Here is a 15650-nt window from a genome sequence, read left to right as displayed (position 1 = left end):
CTACCTCATCACGAGAGACTCGGGTCTGTGTCCTCAGTAAGGCTGTGTTACCCTTGTACTAGTGACCTACCTCATCACGAGAGACTCGGGTCTGTGTCCTCAGTAAGGCTGTGATACCCTTGTACTAGTGACCTACCTCATCACGAGAGACTCGGGTCTGTGTCCTCAGTAAGGCTATCTCCTGCTGTAGTTTGTCCATCTGTTCGTCTTTACGTCGGAGTTGATCCCTCAGGTCTCTGGACCGCTCCTCAGCATCTTCTACTGTCCTTCTGTAACAGATAACAGTACTGTAGAGGTGTGTAACAGATAGCACAATAACAGTACTGTAGAGGTGTGTAACAGGTAATATAGTTCCTATATAAACAGTCTACTAGGCCATGTAAAGTGAATGTACAATTAGGTAATAAAGGTTATGAGATGATAATTGAATCGTCTAGTTGATTTGTCTAGGCTGCTAGGCCATGTAAAGTGAATGTACGCTTAGGATATAAAGGGTACGAGATGATAATTGAATCGTCTAGTTGATTTGTCTAGGCTGCTAGGCCATGTAAAGTGAATGTACGCTTAGGATATAAAGGGTACGAGATGATAATTGAATCGTCTAGTTGATTTGTCTAGGCTGCTAGGCCATGTAAAGTGAATGTACACTTAGGTTATAAAGGGTACGAGATGATAATTGATCATCAAGTTGATTTGTCTAGGCTGCTAGGCCATGTAAAGTGAATGTACACTTAGGTTATAAAGGGTACGAGATGATAATTGATCATCAAGTTGATTTGTCTAGGCTGCTAGGCCATGTAAAGTGAATGTACACTTAGGTTATAAAGGGTACGAGATGATAATTGATCATCAAGTTGATTTGTCTAGGCTGCTAGGCCATGTAAAGTGAATGTACAATTAGGTAATAAAGGTTATGAGATGATAATTGAATCGTCTAGTTGATTTGTCTAGGCTGCTAGGCCATGTAAAGTGAATGTACACTTAGGTTATAAAGGGTACGAGATGATAATTGATCATCAAGTTGATTTGTCTAGGCTGCTAGGCCATATACAGATAATACAATAACAGTACTGTAGAGGTGTGTAACAGACAATACAATAACAGTACTGTAGAGGTGTGTAACAGACAATACAATAACAGTACTGTAGAGGTGTGTAACAGACAATACAATAACAGTACTGTAGAGGTGTGTAACAGACAATACAATAACAGTACTGTAGAGGTCTGTAACAGATAATACAATAACAGTACTGTAGAGGTGTGTAACAGACAATACAATAACAGTACTGTAGAGGTGTGTAACAGACAATACAATAACAGTACTGTAGAGGCGTGTAACAGATAATACAATAACAGTACTGTAGAGGTGTGTAACAGACAATACAATAACAGTACTGTAGAGGTGTGTAACAGACAATACAATAACAGTACTGTAGAGGTGTGTAACAGACAATACAATAACAGTACTGTAGAGGTCTGTAACAGATAATACAATAACAGTACTGTAGAGGTGTGTAACAGACAATACAATAACAGTACTGTAGAGGTGTGTAACAGACAATACAATAACAGTACTGTAGAGGCGTGTAACAGATAATACAATAACAGTACTGTAGAGGTGTGTAACAGGTAATATAATTCCTATATAAACAGTCTACTAGGCCATGTAAAGTGAATGTACAATTAGGTAATAAAGGTTATGAGATGATAATTGAATCGTCTAGTTGATTTGTCTAGGCTGCTAGGCCATGTAAAGTGAATGTACACTTAGGTTATAAAGGGTACGAGATGATAATTGAATCGTCTAGTTGATTTGTCTAGGCTGCTAGGCCATGTAAAGTGAATGTACAATAAGGTAATAAAGGGTACGAGATGATAATTGAATCATCTAGTTGATTTGTCTAGGCTGCTAGGCCACGTAAAGTGAATGTACACTTAGGTTATAAAGGGTACGAGATGATAATTGATCATCAAGTTGATTTGTCTAGGCCGCTAGGCCATGTAAAATGAATGTGCACTTAGGTTATAAAGGGTACGAGGTGATAATTGATCATCAAGTTGATTTGTCTAGGCTGCTAGGCCATATAAAGTGAATGTACACTTAGGTAATAAAGGGTACGAGATGACAACTGATTTGACATATCGTTTCACCTATGTTTTAAGCATTTGTTCACTCAAAAACAAATGATATGACAATCAAATAGGCAAAATGATTTGGCCACCCTTACTAAGAACCTAATGATAAATGTTCTTGAAGATTCTACAAAGACACTTCCCTGACTTTCTTACCTGGGTCGAGTTGGGTACACATATTTGGCTGAGGGAACTGGCATAGGTTTTTTATCCATAAATACTAAGTTCCCACGAACACAGAGGACTCACTAGCACCGGGAGGCCAGCAACACATACTGCACAAGTTTTAAATTTGGGCTGAGCAGTGAACATGATATGTTAGTTGTGCGGTTCTGGAAATCTGATAACAGGCTTTTGTTTCAAAATTAAATATCTAGTTACAGGTGATTAGGATGCCTCTAGCAATTATTTTTTTAATTATGAATACAAACTTTATATATGCTGTAATTCACACTAACACCACCCCACATTCCTATATAAGTTATATCAGGAGAGTCGGAGTGTGTGTGGTGGTCAATACGTGGAACTTTTACCACAGTGGTCAGGTCCCACGGACGGAGTAAAGGGAGGGAACTACTTATCAGCGATCTCTGGTCTCACACCATTACCCCTGAAAGCCTCCGTGACATGTACACCCGGCCGGGCTGGTTTAGTCCTTGTTTAGGCATTCTATACATGAGCCAGCTGACAGAATGTATGTCTGTGAACATTTCTGACCGGCTGTACACATGTGGACAAGTCAAGGACCTAACCACCTAATGTACAAACAATACTGCCATTGTGTCATTTCTCTATGCAATAAATACCAAAATAGTATCTCAAGTCTATTGTTAAATATTTATTTGTTTATGTATTAATCAGTAAATAATGTTCAATTATTACAGACTGATAACACTGTGTCCTATATCAACCTAAGGACCTGAAAATACAAACATCACCAGATCTCCAACAGATACTTTATGTCGTCCATATACAACTAAACTATGTCACAAAGTTTGCTGAGTTAGGAGGAATGAGTAAATCACTCCATCAGCTGTGTACAGCGGTGACATCCAGAGACACCACCACAGCGGTGACATCCAGAGACACCACCACAGCGGTGACATCCGGAGACACCACCACAGCGGTGACATCCAGAGACACCACTTCATCATGTTTTTAATGTTTACTTACAGTCTTGCAGCCTCTATATGAGAACCAAAAACTTGATCATGCGAAAGTTCACGAAAGCGGACAGCCTCGGTCTGAAAAAATAGAATAATGCAATTCTTTTATATTTTATTTTACTTATAATATATTTGTTAGTATCAGAAATGTTATATCATACGAGGAGAGTTTTAAGTGAAGCAATTACCATAGATGAAATTGATGAGGGTGAGATATGAGAGTTCTGAAATAGATGATAAAATTAGAGTTTGGAATTAAAATGGCCAAATTCTGTTATACTATAGTTCATGGCTGGGTATAGGGGAGATATGTCATTACACATCAGTCAGTCATAAACTGTAAGAACATGACGTTGTGCTATTGACTTTAGACATGCACTACCTCCGATATCTTTAATTACTTAAATAATTATTAAATTTTCTGAATATTACAGACAAGATTATTGAAAATTAAATCTAGAAATAAAGAAACAGACTAGATAAATCATGTTAATTAAGACTCTTAGAGTATTTATATTTCATGAGTGGGGTCCCAGTACATACCTCCCATCGCCCAGTGTTCCTGGTCGTGCGGATGACAGAGATAAGCTGGTTGACATCGTGATTGAGGTTAGAGTTCTCTTCCCTTAGTGCGCCACTGCTCTCCTCCTGTCTCCCAAGGCGGGTCTGTAGCTCCTGAACGAGACATATAGAGTTAGAATTGGTGTATAGGCCTACGTCAACATGATAATGATGGTGGGGGTGGGGGTGGGGGTACACAGCTCTGATTTTGATTCTGACATATCAAACTTCACAAAGGTTGGTTTTCACCAACATTTTCTTTTTCATGTAGCTATGTCAGTTACGTTTTCACCAACATTTTCTTATTCATGTAGCTATGTCAGTTACCAAGATCTGCATAAGCAAAAACTGTTTTGAACTTTGTTGGCGATAGGCGACCTTCACCTTAAGGCAAGGATACAGAAAAGGTATACATCACACTAGGTGACACTAATGAAACATTTAGTACCCATTCCAATAGTTTGTGTACAAATCCAATAGTTCAGGTACCAGTCTCACTAGCATTAACAGTGGAGAGTAATTACCATGTTAGAGGAATGTAGAGACTGTGTCTCCAGTCTGGAAGTGTACATAGACCTGGCCTGGCCATCAGATGTCATCACACATTGACTCAGAGACTTCGCCTTAGACAGAGACTCCGCCTTCGACCGAGATTGTAACATATCTCCACTTGGTAATGGCTTACACTTATAACCCGACCATGAATTTCTATCTGATGTTGACTTAGATCGATATTCAGACCGAGTCTGTCCATCTGAGTGTGATTTAGAATGACAGTCTGACATGGACTGTCTATCACACATGCTTTTTGATTGAAAATCAGATCGTAATGTTCCATCTGGGTTTGTTTTAACCAATAACTCAGATTTGGAGTGAGTATTTGGCGTAGACACTGATTTGTGATCTGTCCAACATTGTCTATCCATGTTGGACACAGATCTTGAACCGTCCATTGACAGATCAGACCTAGGACTAGTGATAGTCTTGGACTGAACACCATCACCCAAGTCAGAGCTTGTGTCTAACTTCCAGTCAGACCCAGTACAAGTGTCTGATCTCACACCAGTGTCTAATCTACCGTCAGACCCAGCACCACTACCGTGGAAGGACTGCTGAGAATGTACACCTCCTAATGTTGATCTGGATACACTCCTCATAGTCGGATATTTCTTCACCCCTTTTTGAAGAGATTCAGAATTCGATTCCATGACGGATATCTATACAAACACAACTTCACCAGAAAATTTTCCTTTTCATTGATCACCATTGATTGAAGCTTTATATAATTCTGTCAGGCAAAAGCACTCTTTCCGACAAAATTTAATCTCTAAATTAAATACACATATATATGTATTGATAAAACTTTCTATTTCCCTTGAATCTTAAACAGTAAAATCCCACTAAAACCGTTCCAAGTTAGTGTAGAACTATCATCCTTTCGCCAGAGCAACGTACATGTTTAGGCTTTCTAATACAAGTCTGATCATCTACAGCAACAAGTGATGCAAAAAATCAGCAAATTAACCAATCAGGTGCCAGTATCAAGTCATGTGATGCATGACTAAAGGGGCACTTGTACTCCCGAACATGAGGTAACTAAATGAAAACAAACGATCCTCTATGTGAAATTGACCGTGTATAGATTCTTCCATACCTAGACGGTTCGTAGGTTGGGTATCAATTACAATTCATGTTGGTATTTTAATTTTTTTGTGTTTGACAAGAAGTGACTGTTAGTTTTAAAGTGTGTGTATTGTTGAGCTAGGAAGTCTATTATGATATACAATGGAAGGTGAGGAACTTCCTGTATTTACAGCGGATTACTGATCAGTGAACTAGTCATCGTGTCTTACCTCCAGCATGGCATCCGCCCTCGTCTTCTCAATGGTGAGGGCGCGCAGCTCACGCTCCAAGTCCCGAGCCTTGGCCATGTATTCCTGTAACACAAAATAAAATGTTTTATTGTATTAATGACGAAAATTAACAGGTTTGGAAAAATGTTAAAAACTAAATCATGAATAATGTATACACATATTTAATGTAAAAATCAAAACAAGCAACACTAACAATTTTAATTGATTATTGAAAGCAGTTTGGTATTTTTGTTTAGTTTTTTGGTTTCAGTATACTATATTTAATTGTAATTTGCTTCAGTTTTTAGTCTTATCTTTTTGCTGAAAAAAATGTCAACATTTTGTAAATCATCAATATAACAAGTTGAAATATTCAATGAAGTAATCGCAATAACATACAAACAGATAGCATTACAGAAGGATCCTTTATACTCTAGCAATCTTAGTATTTTGTTTATAACTAGTGATTTCACCCCTCACTCTTTATAAGCCATGTATCTCTTTCATTATTAAAATATCATCACTAATTATTATTGTGTAAAAATCACTTAGGTCTAAATGAACAACTAGCTCACTTACCGGTCAGCAAAGGCATTGTCATGTGACTGACCATACATATCATCTAACTTACTCTCGTCTTTGACCATTAACAATGACTTGACCATTAGGGGACCTAACTGAGAATGTTACGTGACAATATTTGCTGTGTAATTATGATACACAGCTTAACAAAGAAACATGGATAAACTAAGTGACAACACTATTCTCCCTCTACAATTTAAGACAGAAGAGGACTTAATTTAAATAAAACATAATTTCTTATTATATTTTAATCGAATGAACAGAAACATAGCATAACACCCAATTCTCCTATCAAAAGTAATACATGGTTTTTTAAACATTCTTTATTTGATTCAGTCATGCTATTTCATTTTTTTTTTCTTTGTTTCAGTGATAATGAAAACAGAAATAAATATGATCATCAGGGGGAGGAAATTGTTATTTCTATATCAGTAAAACAGCTTGGCCAATATCTTTATACATATATGCATAAGGAAGGAATTCTGAGTTAGAAATAAGCTAAGCTTGATATAAAAACAGACAGTAAGCTGAATACCATCAAGGGAGATAATCCCTATTGTTTTGATGTTTTAAATACATAGATTTAAATATTGGTACACAAACTTCTCGTGAGACATGTATTGGTACAGGAATGCTAGTAACACACCTGTGTGTTTACCTGTGCTATACCCTGTACAGTCTTACGTATATTGGCGGTATACCTGTCTGAACTTGAGGGGGTGGTCCTACCTATAACAAGGCTATGTCACGCCTGACTGGGCAGGATTCAATACAATCTGATTAAGCCGTAATATGCCCGATTGTCATTTAACAATATGTAGACACATCTCCATAATTCCAGATCAGCACACCTAATGCTTTACCACTTATTGAGTGTGAAATACCTGTGTGATCCAGCCCAATAAGTTAGCCAACTCAGGGCAGGGAGACACACTTTCACATAGCAATGTGATCATGATTGTAAGGTAGCTATAATTTAAGGGCCTTTTGATCAGAACTGCAGGCAGCAGGCCAAAATGACTGGTTCAGTTCCGACTTTGGCCTGTTCAAATCACCTTTTTCTTATAACTCTCATATATAATTTTATAAAAGTTGACTGCTTAAAAATGTCATTTGGTCTATTCAAATAGAAGTTACTGAAAAGCCTAGAGATTGGTCTTATGATTGGTAATAGGAAAGGCCCGTCTACAACCGTTCAACATCAAGAGATATCTGTATATAAGGATCAAACAGCATTTTTCAATTTATGCTGAAAAAATATTTTGTTTTTATTGACCTAAATAAAGGCGTTCCCTTATATTTTCGATATTGAAGTGTCTGTGTCGCCAATGCAAACAAGATTCATGGAACAGCCAAACATCACCAAAGTGTTTGATTCTAACGGTTGTCTTGTGTTAATTGAGGCGGTAGAAGCTTCAAAATGAAGCTGATCTAGCTCTATGAACACAATTTCTCCTGGCAATGCTATAGAGGAACTTGCATGTGGACATGTAAACATGACAGTAGGATATGGTTTATCCACAACAGATCCACAATGACACATCAATGAATGTTTTTATCCACAACAGATCCACATCAAAGGATGTTGTTAAACAATCTATCATGTGTGTTGAGTAACCTTAACTATACATTAGGATTGTTTTGCACAAGTAAGATAATGATCAAAATATAATTAGAAAGTAATGTTTACAATGATGTTGGACACACCAATGACAAAGACTTATTCCATTTCATTGACCATTTCCCTGTACAAAGGTAATACATAGAATACTGGGGACTGTATGGCATAGTTGGTAGTGTGCCAGCCTATTGACTTCAAGGTCTTAGGTTGGAATCTAGCAAATAGAGGGACAGTGATATAAACTCATGTCAGATATTACAGGAAGTCCAGTTAGGTGTCGGTAGAGGCAGGTGTTAGTAAAGGCAGGTGTCAGTCGAGTCTGGTGTCAGTATAGTGAGGTGTCCATAAAGCCAAGCATCTGTAGATTCTGGTCTATCCAGAGAGATCAATGTATCTGGCCCACCATTTTAGCTCTAACACACAGCCATCTGAGCCAGGAGATGTCTGGAGATCAGTGGTACTGAAAGTGTTACTTCTCAAATCACAGAAAACATGTACAACACTGTTACATGAATGAAGTATCTGTACACACCTTCAGAATATGAAACCAAAACAACAGTTGATTGTGTACCGGTGTACAATTACGGGTAGTTATTTAGGGTTGTCAATTCATGCATACAAAATAAACAACGTAAATCTGATAGCAAATCATTTTTAGACATCAAATTTCAAATTATACTCCCAACAATGTTTTCCTGTACACGTTAGGGTAAGTCTGTAAGGCATCAAAGGCCTTTAAGGTAACAGTGACGGTCAGCAGAGAGTAGGCTCTTATTGAGTAACTCAATTCACTGTAAATAACAGGCTGATTGGTGACAAAGTTCACCAGCTAATTGGGTCATTTTCTTTTCAGTTATTATCCATTTACAGAAAAGGTGACTGTCATATCGTGTAGAAACAGGATTTTTTGCTTAATTATTACACCTAATTAATTCTAAATTATCTAGAAAAGCTGGAATAAAAAAATATAATTGACCGAGTATTAAATCAAATCATATACATGTATCAACATAAAATTCTATAGATAAAAAAACAAAAGTAATTTTCAACAAGCATTCAGTTTAAATTACAACAAAGAAACAGATGATGTACTGCAATTATCTCCCCTTCATGTTGTGATCCTACCTGTGTTAACTTCTTATTGGATTAGGATATGTAGACAACCCACTATATAGAAATTAACACTACCCACTCCTGTACAATAATACAGACAAACACATGTTTGAATTTTGCCAGTAAACAACCAAAGGTTTAATGGTTGACAAAAGATTGTGTGGTGAAATTAATATTTTAAATTTTTGTGTAAACTTTAGCCCCTCCCCAGATGGACTTTTCATCCATGCACAGAATTTGATTGTAGTACATCCAAGTCTGAATTTTCCCTTTGGTGCCCCGCCCTAGCCCCTGGGTATGGGGCAGAATCCCAATTTTATAATGTAATATCCTCTTCCACCAAAGATGTTACCTACCAAGTTTGGTGGAAACCCATTTATTGGTTCTTGAGAAGAAGTCAAAAATATAAAAAAAATTACGCACGACAGATGACGGACAGAAAGCGATCGGAATAGGTCACTTAAGCAAAGCTCAGGTGACCTAAAAACAGATAGTATAGCAGATATCTCTAATTGATTGGCACTTAATTAACCTCTGACCTAGAGGTGAAGGTCATGGTGAACCAATTATTGTGCAGTGCACACTTGTGAGTGATGCAGTTTCATCAAGCAAGTTACAAAAATGTTTGCACTTATTTGACCTTTGACCCAGAAGTGAAAGTCAGTTACCTTATAAACAGTGCACTACATAGTACCATCTAGTATGGTGAATGTACTAACTTCAAAGTTTCACTGAAATATTTTGATGGACAAGAAGTATAAGTCAGAATTGTAATAACATGGGTATCTACGGGATATCTAAACTGATGTCAACATAATCACCGGAATTCCCAGGAAGTCCACTGTACCCAGGCACCTTTATATATCCCCAGTCTTTATCTAGGGATGATTTAGGATTGTGTTGTCAATATTAACAGTAGGGTTCCAGCACCGCCAATACTGGGTTTCTTACTCTCCAATAGGACCTTCGTAGGGGCTGGCTTATTCCGTGACAGGTCCAATCCTCTGCTCTTATAGGGGCTTTGGATGTTACGAGTCTTGTGACACAACATCGATCAATATACAACCTCAGACAATCTGTTATTACATCTACATCATAACTGGTTCTTACTTTGCAGCTGAAATATGACACGTAATGAAAATAAAACTTACATTCACTGTCGTCTATTTTTCAAATCCAGTAATGGTAGTTTAACATATGTGTCTTAATACTATCTATACAAAAAACATGTTTATCTTAGCTGGGCTTCCAATACCAGTTCAAAGTTAGAACAGCTTAATTTGTAATTTAATGTGTTTTACACTGTGAAGACAGAACACCTTCTGAATTGCCACTGCCTGATCAGCTCCAGCACATAAATACAGTATACAAATCATGCTGTCTTTTGTTTGGTTGGGTGTCTTCATTTCTTGTTTAATAAGATATTCTGAACAAATTTTTATGAAACAGTATCTGTTTTTTTCCCAACTGGTCATCTCTTTCACACATAGGAGTCTCAACAACGACTGTAACGTTCTGTACTACACAGTGTAGGGAGATCATCGTCCATTATACCATAACGTAGTACTGTATTATACCTACAACATACCATTACATACCAATTGATAAATGAAGGCCTGATCAAATATCCAACCCAACTGATAAGGACAATCTTATTTTAGCACATCCATTGTACTGGGGCGTCCCTCACAAATCCTGGTTATTGGATACTGCCCTTTGACTAACTGTTGTAGCGTAGGGTCTGACAGGGTGACATGTTATTACAGGCCAGTAAAGGGACAAGTAGCACTTTGGCTCGCTGACAACCTCGCCTGTGTAGCAGTAGTTCTGTACAAGTCTCAGGGTCTGTTGACATGTTAATATATAACCAATTTTGTTAGCTTTGCAATATAGTTTTTAAATAACCACATTAATAATATCTAAAGTTGTTTCCACTTGGAGTGATGTTTCATTGCACTATGATTCTTCATTGTTTACACAGAAACTAAAATATCTGGACTTCAAGGCTCCTAGTACCTAGTTTTATACAGAACAGTTCTGACTTATCTACAGTAATGATATGAAGGTTCCACTATAGTCTATACAAAAACAAAAAATATGTATTGGATCAAAAAGTTTCCACTGTACACAGAAACGAAAATGTCTCGACAAACAAACATTCCACCAGAAACAAAAACCTGGTCTTGGACTTTTTAGAAATTAAGTATTTCCACTATCTTTTACATATATACCGCCTTGAAACAGAGGTGTTACCCTGTGATACCTCCAATGAGGGAGATTTCCCTCATTCCACATTTCCAATGAGGGAGAAAGTGTGTGAAACTCGACTGAAACTGCTTTGCTCTATTTATCTTTCCCTTTATAATAACAAAATAACTCCAAAACTCATTCATTTGATTCAGACACACTTGTTATGATCATTACACACACCATGTAGTAACTAGGAGATCATTTGACCACAGGATATAGATTATGAGTTTGTGAGTTTGGACTTAAATGAGGGAGTTTCGAGGGATATTGGTTGGTCAAAATGAGGGTTATAGCTATAATAATAATAAATAATAATATACAGGATTTATATAGCGCCCTGTATAGTTTGTAAAATTTCTCTAAGGCGCTTTACAACATATGGATAATAGTAATGGTTAAAATTGTGAAAACAAACAACAAAGGCTTGCAATTACTTTCATACATTTAACAAGCAATGTGCACGTAATTGAACAAATAAAAGGGTGGTATTTACATGACGTCTTTGCCAAGATTCTAAAATGCAGACGTGAAGAGGTGAGTTTTTATGTCCCGGCCTCTCTGCATAAATGCATAAATAATCTAGCAACTTGGGGAAATAATTTGTGTTAAAGAGATTTTTCCATGTATAAGATGGTGTATAACTGTAATTTTATGGATGTGTTTTACAGTACCCATAAAACCCCAATTATAAACATTCCTGTGTAAACACATCTGTGATATCTATACTGATTTACGACCAGATGATCTCACTTTTATCAGGAAGGCGATCCCCTCACAAACCAGACATAAAACCTGTACAAAGTGTGGCGTCAAAGGAACACTTAACTGTACAACATGGACTCACTAACATAAACGATATTTACAATAAAACAACTTTTATTTCCATGTAACACAATGTACAGAAAGGCTAGGAGAAACACCAATCATACATATATAATGTAAGATCATAGCAGAGCTGCAATACAAACAGTTCAGAGAAATTTAATTTATATTTTAAAACATTCCAACAGTATGTTCTTTTTTTTTCAATGAAAATGTCACAAGTTCCTATCAAAGTTTAGATGTGTTCTTTCCTTGTTCTAGAGAATATCTTTGATTCAATCTTTTATTGAAACGACTCATGGGACAATGAGATTATATGAAGACAATTTAAAATGTGAGACTAAAGCTTTTTCCTTCATTTACTTTACCTTGGCGAGTAGGCCCTGAAAATGACACATGACACACTGTCTTAGCATGGTACATACTTTATTAAGTTTAAATGCAATTCGTTCAGAACATGGGTATGATATAGAAAACAATAATGTTGATGATCATTGTATATTTTTAATTTTGTGGCCTTGACCTTGAAGTAATTGTTCTAGTAAAAGTATCACCAGTAATGTTTTTATTTTCAATTTGACCTTTGACTTCAATTTGTGACCTTGAACTTGGTGTGGATGTCCATTAGAATAATTATTATATATCAGGACAGAGATCAAACAGCCCAATTTTCCATGATACATCCTATTAAGGCAATATATACAGCCAAAAAGACCAGATTAAACCTTACAACTGGTTCATTCAACTAAATACATGAAAGTTGAAATTTAAAAGATAATTAAATCTTTCACCTTCAATTCTCAAACAGTACAATAGCTTCATTATACAAAACATTACAAAGTTCCACAGTATATTTAATAATCATTATTTACACAGTAGCTCCAGGAAATATAGGTCCTAGAATAATGTACATACAATGTACATACAACTTTATCTGGTAAACTCACTAAGCTAAAAACATATTTGGATTGTAGCATTGTGTTGTGTCTTGTTTAAAGTACTTATTGCCCACCATTGTCACTTGACAATGGGTATAAGTCTCCACAGACTGGGGCTCGGACTAGAGTGATTGCCTGCTAGGATAATCTGATTAAAGTCCCTGGTCAGTGCTCTCCACAGACTGGGGCTCGGTCTAGAGTGATTGGCTGCTAGGATAATCTGACTAAAGTCCCTGGTCAGTGATCACTATGCTAACTTATAGACCCACTCCAGGCTGCAGTCACTGGGCAGTGCTCACTATGCTAACTTATAGCCCCACTCCAGGCTGCAATCACTGGTCAGTGCTCACTATGCTAACTTATAGTCTCACTCCAGGCTGCATGCACTGGTCAGTGATCACTATGAGTCCCTGGTCAGTGCTCTCCACAGACTGGGGCTCGGTCTAGAGTGATTGGCTGCTAGGATAATCTGGTTAAAGTCCCTGGTCAGTGATCACTATGCAAACTTATAGACCCACTCCAGGCTTCAGTCACTGGTCAGTGATCACTGTGCTAACGTATAGACCCACTCAAGGCTTCAGTCACTGGTCAGTGATCACTTTGCTAACGTATAGACCCACTCAAGGCTGCAGTCACTGGGCAGTGCTCACTATGCTAACTTATAGTCTCACTCCAGGCTGCATTCACTGGTCAGTGATCACTATGCGAACGTATAGACCCACTCCAGGATGCAGTCACCGGTCAGTGATCACTATGCTAACTTATAGTCTCACTCCCGGCTGCAGTCACCGGTCAGTGATCACTATGCTAACTAATAGACCCACTCCAGGCTTCAGTCCCTGGTCAGTGCTCACTATGCTCACTTATAGACCCACTCCAGGCTACAGTCACTGGTCAGGGCTCGCTATGCTAACGTATAGGCTCACTCCAGGATGCAGTCACTGGTCAGTGATCCCTATGCTAACGTATAGACCCATTCCAGGCTGCAGTCACTGGTCCGGGCTCACTATGCTAACTTATAGTCTCACTCCAGGCTGCAGCCACTGGTCAGTGATCACTATGCTGACGTATAGACCCACTCTAGGCTGCAGTCACTGGTCAGTGATCCCTATGCTAACGTATAGACCCACTTCAGGCTGCAGTCACTGGTCAGAGCCCACTATGCTAACTTATAGACCCACTACAGGCTGCAGTCACTGGTCAGAGCCCACTATGCTAACTTATAGACCTACTCCAGGCTGCAGTCACTGGGCAGGGATCACTATGCTAACGTATAGACTCACTCCTGGCTGCAGGCCCTGGTCAGTGATCAATATGCTAACGTATAGACCCACTCAAGGCTGCAGTCACTGGGCAGTGCTCACTATGCTAACTTATAGTCTCACTCCCGGCTGCAGTCACCGGTCAGTGATCACTATGCTAACTTATAGTCTCACTCCAGGCTGCATGCACTGGTCAGTGATCACTATGCGAACGTATAGACCCACTCCAGGCTTCGGTCACTGGTCAGCGCTCACTATGCTAACTTATAGTCTCACTCCCGGCTGCAGTCACCGGTCAGTGATCACTATGCTAATGTATAGACCCACTCCAGGCTGCAGTCACGGGTCAGTGATCACTATGCTAATGTATAGTCTCACTCCAGGCTGCAGTCACTGGGCAGTGCTCACTATGCTAACTTATAGACCCACTACAGGCTGCAGTCCCTGGTCAGTGATCACTATGCTGGCTTATAGACCCACTCCAGGCTTCGGTCACTGGTCAGCGCTCACTATGCTAACTTATAGTCTCACTCCAGGCTGCAGTCAATGGTCAGTGCTCACTATGCTACCTTATAGACCCACCCCAGGCTGCAGTCACTGGTCAGAGCCCACTATGCTAACTTATAGACCCACGCCAGGCTGCAGTCACTGGTCATTGATCACTATGCTAACGTATAGACACACTCCAGGATGCAGTCACTGGTCAGTGCTCGCTATGCTAACGTATAGTCTCACTCCAGGCTGCAGTCAACAGCTTTATGTACAATCTACTACTGGAGAATTACTCAACACTGTTTTTTCCCCAAGATAAGAAAAGTATTGCTATTCAGATTTAAGACTGATTACATACAAGGGAAGAAATTCTGAACTTCCAAAGCAGAAAGTTGTAATTGCTTCTGAAATAATGTGGTAGTTCCAATTACCAAAATATCAATGTTTTAAACCATGTGGAACTTTTACAACAGTAAGAAAGCAGTCGCTGCAATGCCTGGCATACACACTCTTTATACCGTTGGCAAATATCACTTACCGGGTCTTGTGACATAATGCTGAAAAATCTATATTCTGATAGAATTTAGCTGTGCTAACTTCCAGAAACACATCCTTTGCTACTGACAGAGATTAGCCACACATAAGGAGCTCCATACGACCAAACACACAAGGGACGTTATATAGGGGACATGCAATAAATCCTGCTGAGTAAATTTATGTATGTATGCACACTGCACGGCCACCCTCATAAGGCCACCCTCGTACAACTATCTCCAAGGTCTTACACCGCTCCTCCCTAGTCTAACATGATGTCTCCCTGATTTAAACCATCACACCAGGTAAAGTGTTAGTATCTA

At 38.5% G+C, this 15650-nt stretch overlaps 1 protein-coding gene across 1 annotated transcript in view; it reads right to left on the bottom strand.

The window, feature by feature from the left end:
• The window catches only part of LOC110463319 (myosin-2 heavy chain-like), a 116451-nt gene that overhangs the window by 84281 nt on the left and 16520 nt on the right, over window positions 1-15650 (bottom strand). The window contains exons 3-6 of the mRNA XM_021517823.1: window positions 5714-5797; window positions 3843-3974; window positions 3307-3377; window positions 137-269 (exon numbers count right to left, since the gene is read on the bottom strand). Coding sequence (XP_021373498.1) covers window positions 137-269; window positions 3307-3377; window positions 3843-3974; window positions 5714-5797 — 420 coding nt within the window. The remainder of the gene's footprint in view (window positions 1-136; window positions 270-3306; window positions 3378-3842; window positions 3975-5713; window positions 5798-15650) is intronic.

The sequence above is a fragment of the Mizuhopecten yessoensis genome, unplaced genomic scaffold, assembly GCF_002113885.1.
Source record: "Mizuhopecten yessoensis strain PY_sf001 unplaced genomic scaffold, ASM211388v2 scaffold10889, whole genome shotgun sequence".
NCBI classification, from domain to species: Eukaryota; Metazoa; Mollusca; class Bivalvia; order Pectinida; family Pectinidae; genus Mizuhopecten; species Mizuhopecten yessoensis.
The sequence above is the reverse complement of the archived record's forward strand: the minus strand, read 5'-3'. Positions and strand labels throughout refer to the sequence as shown.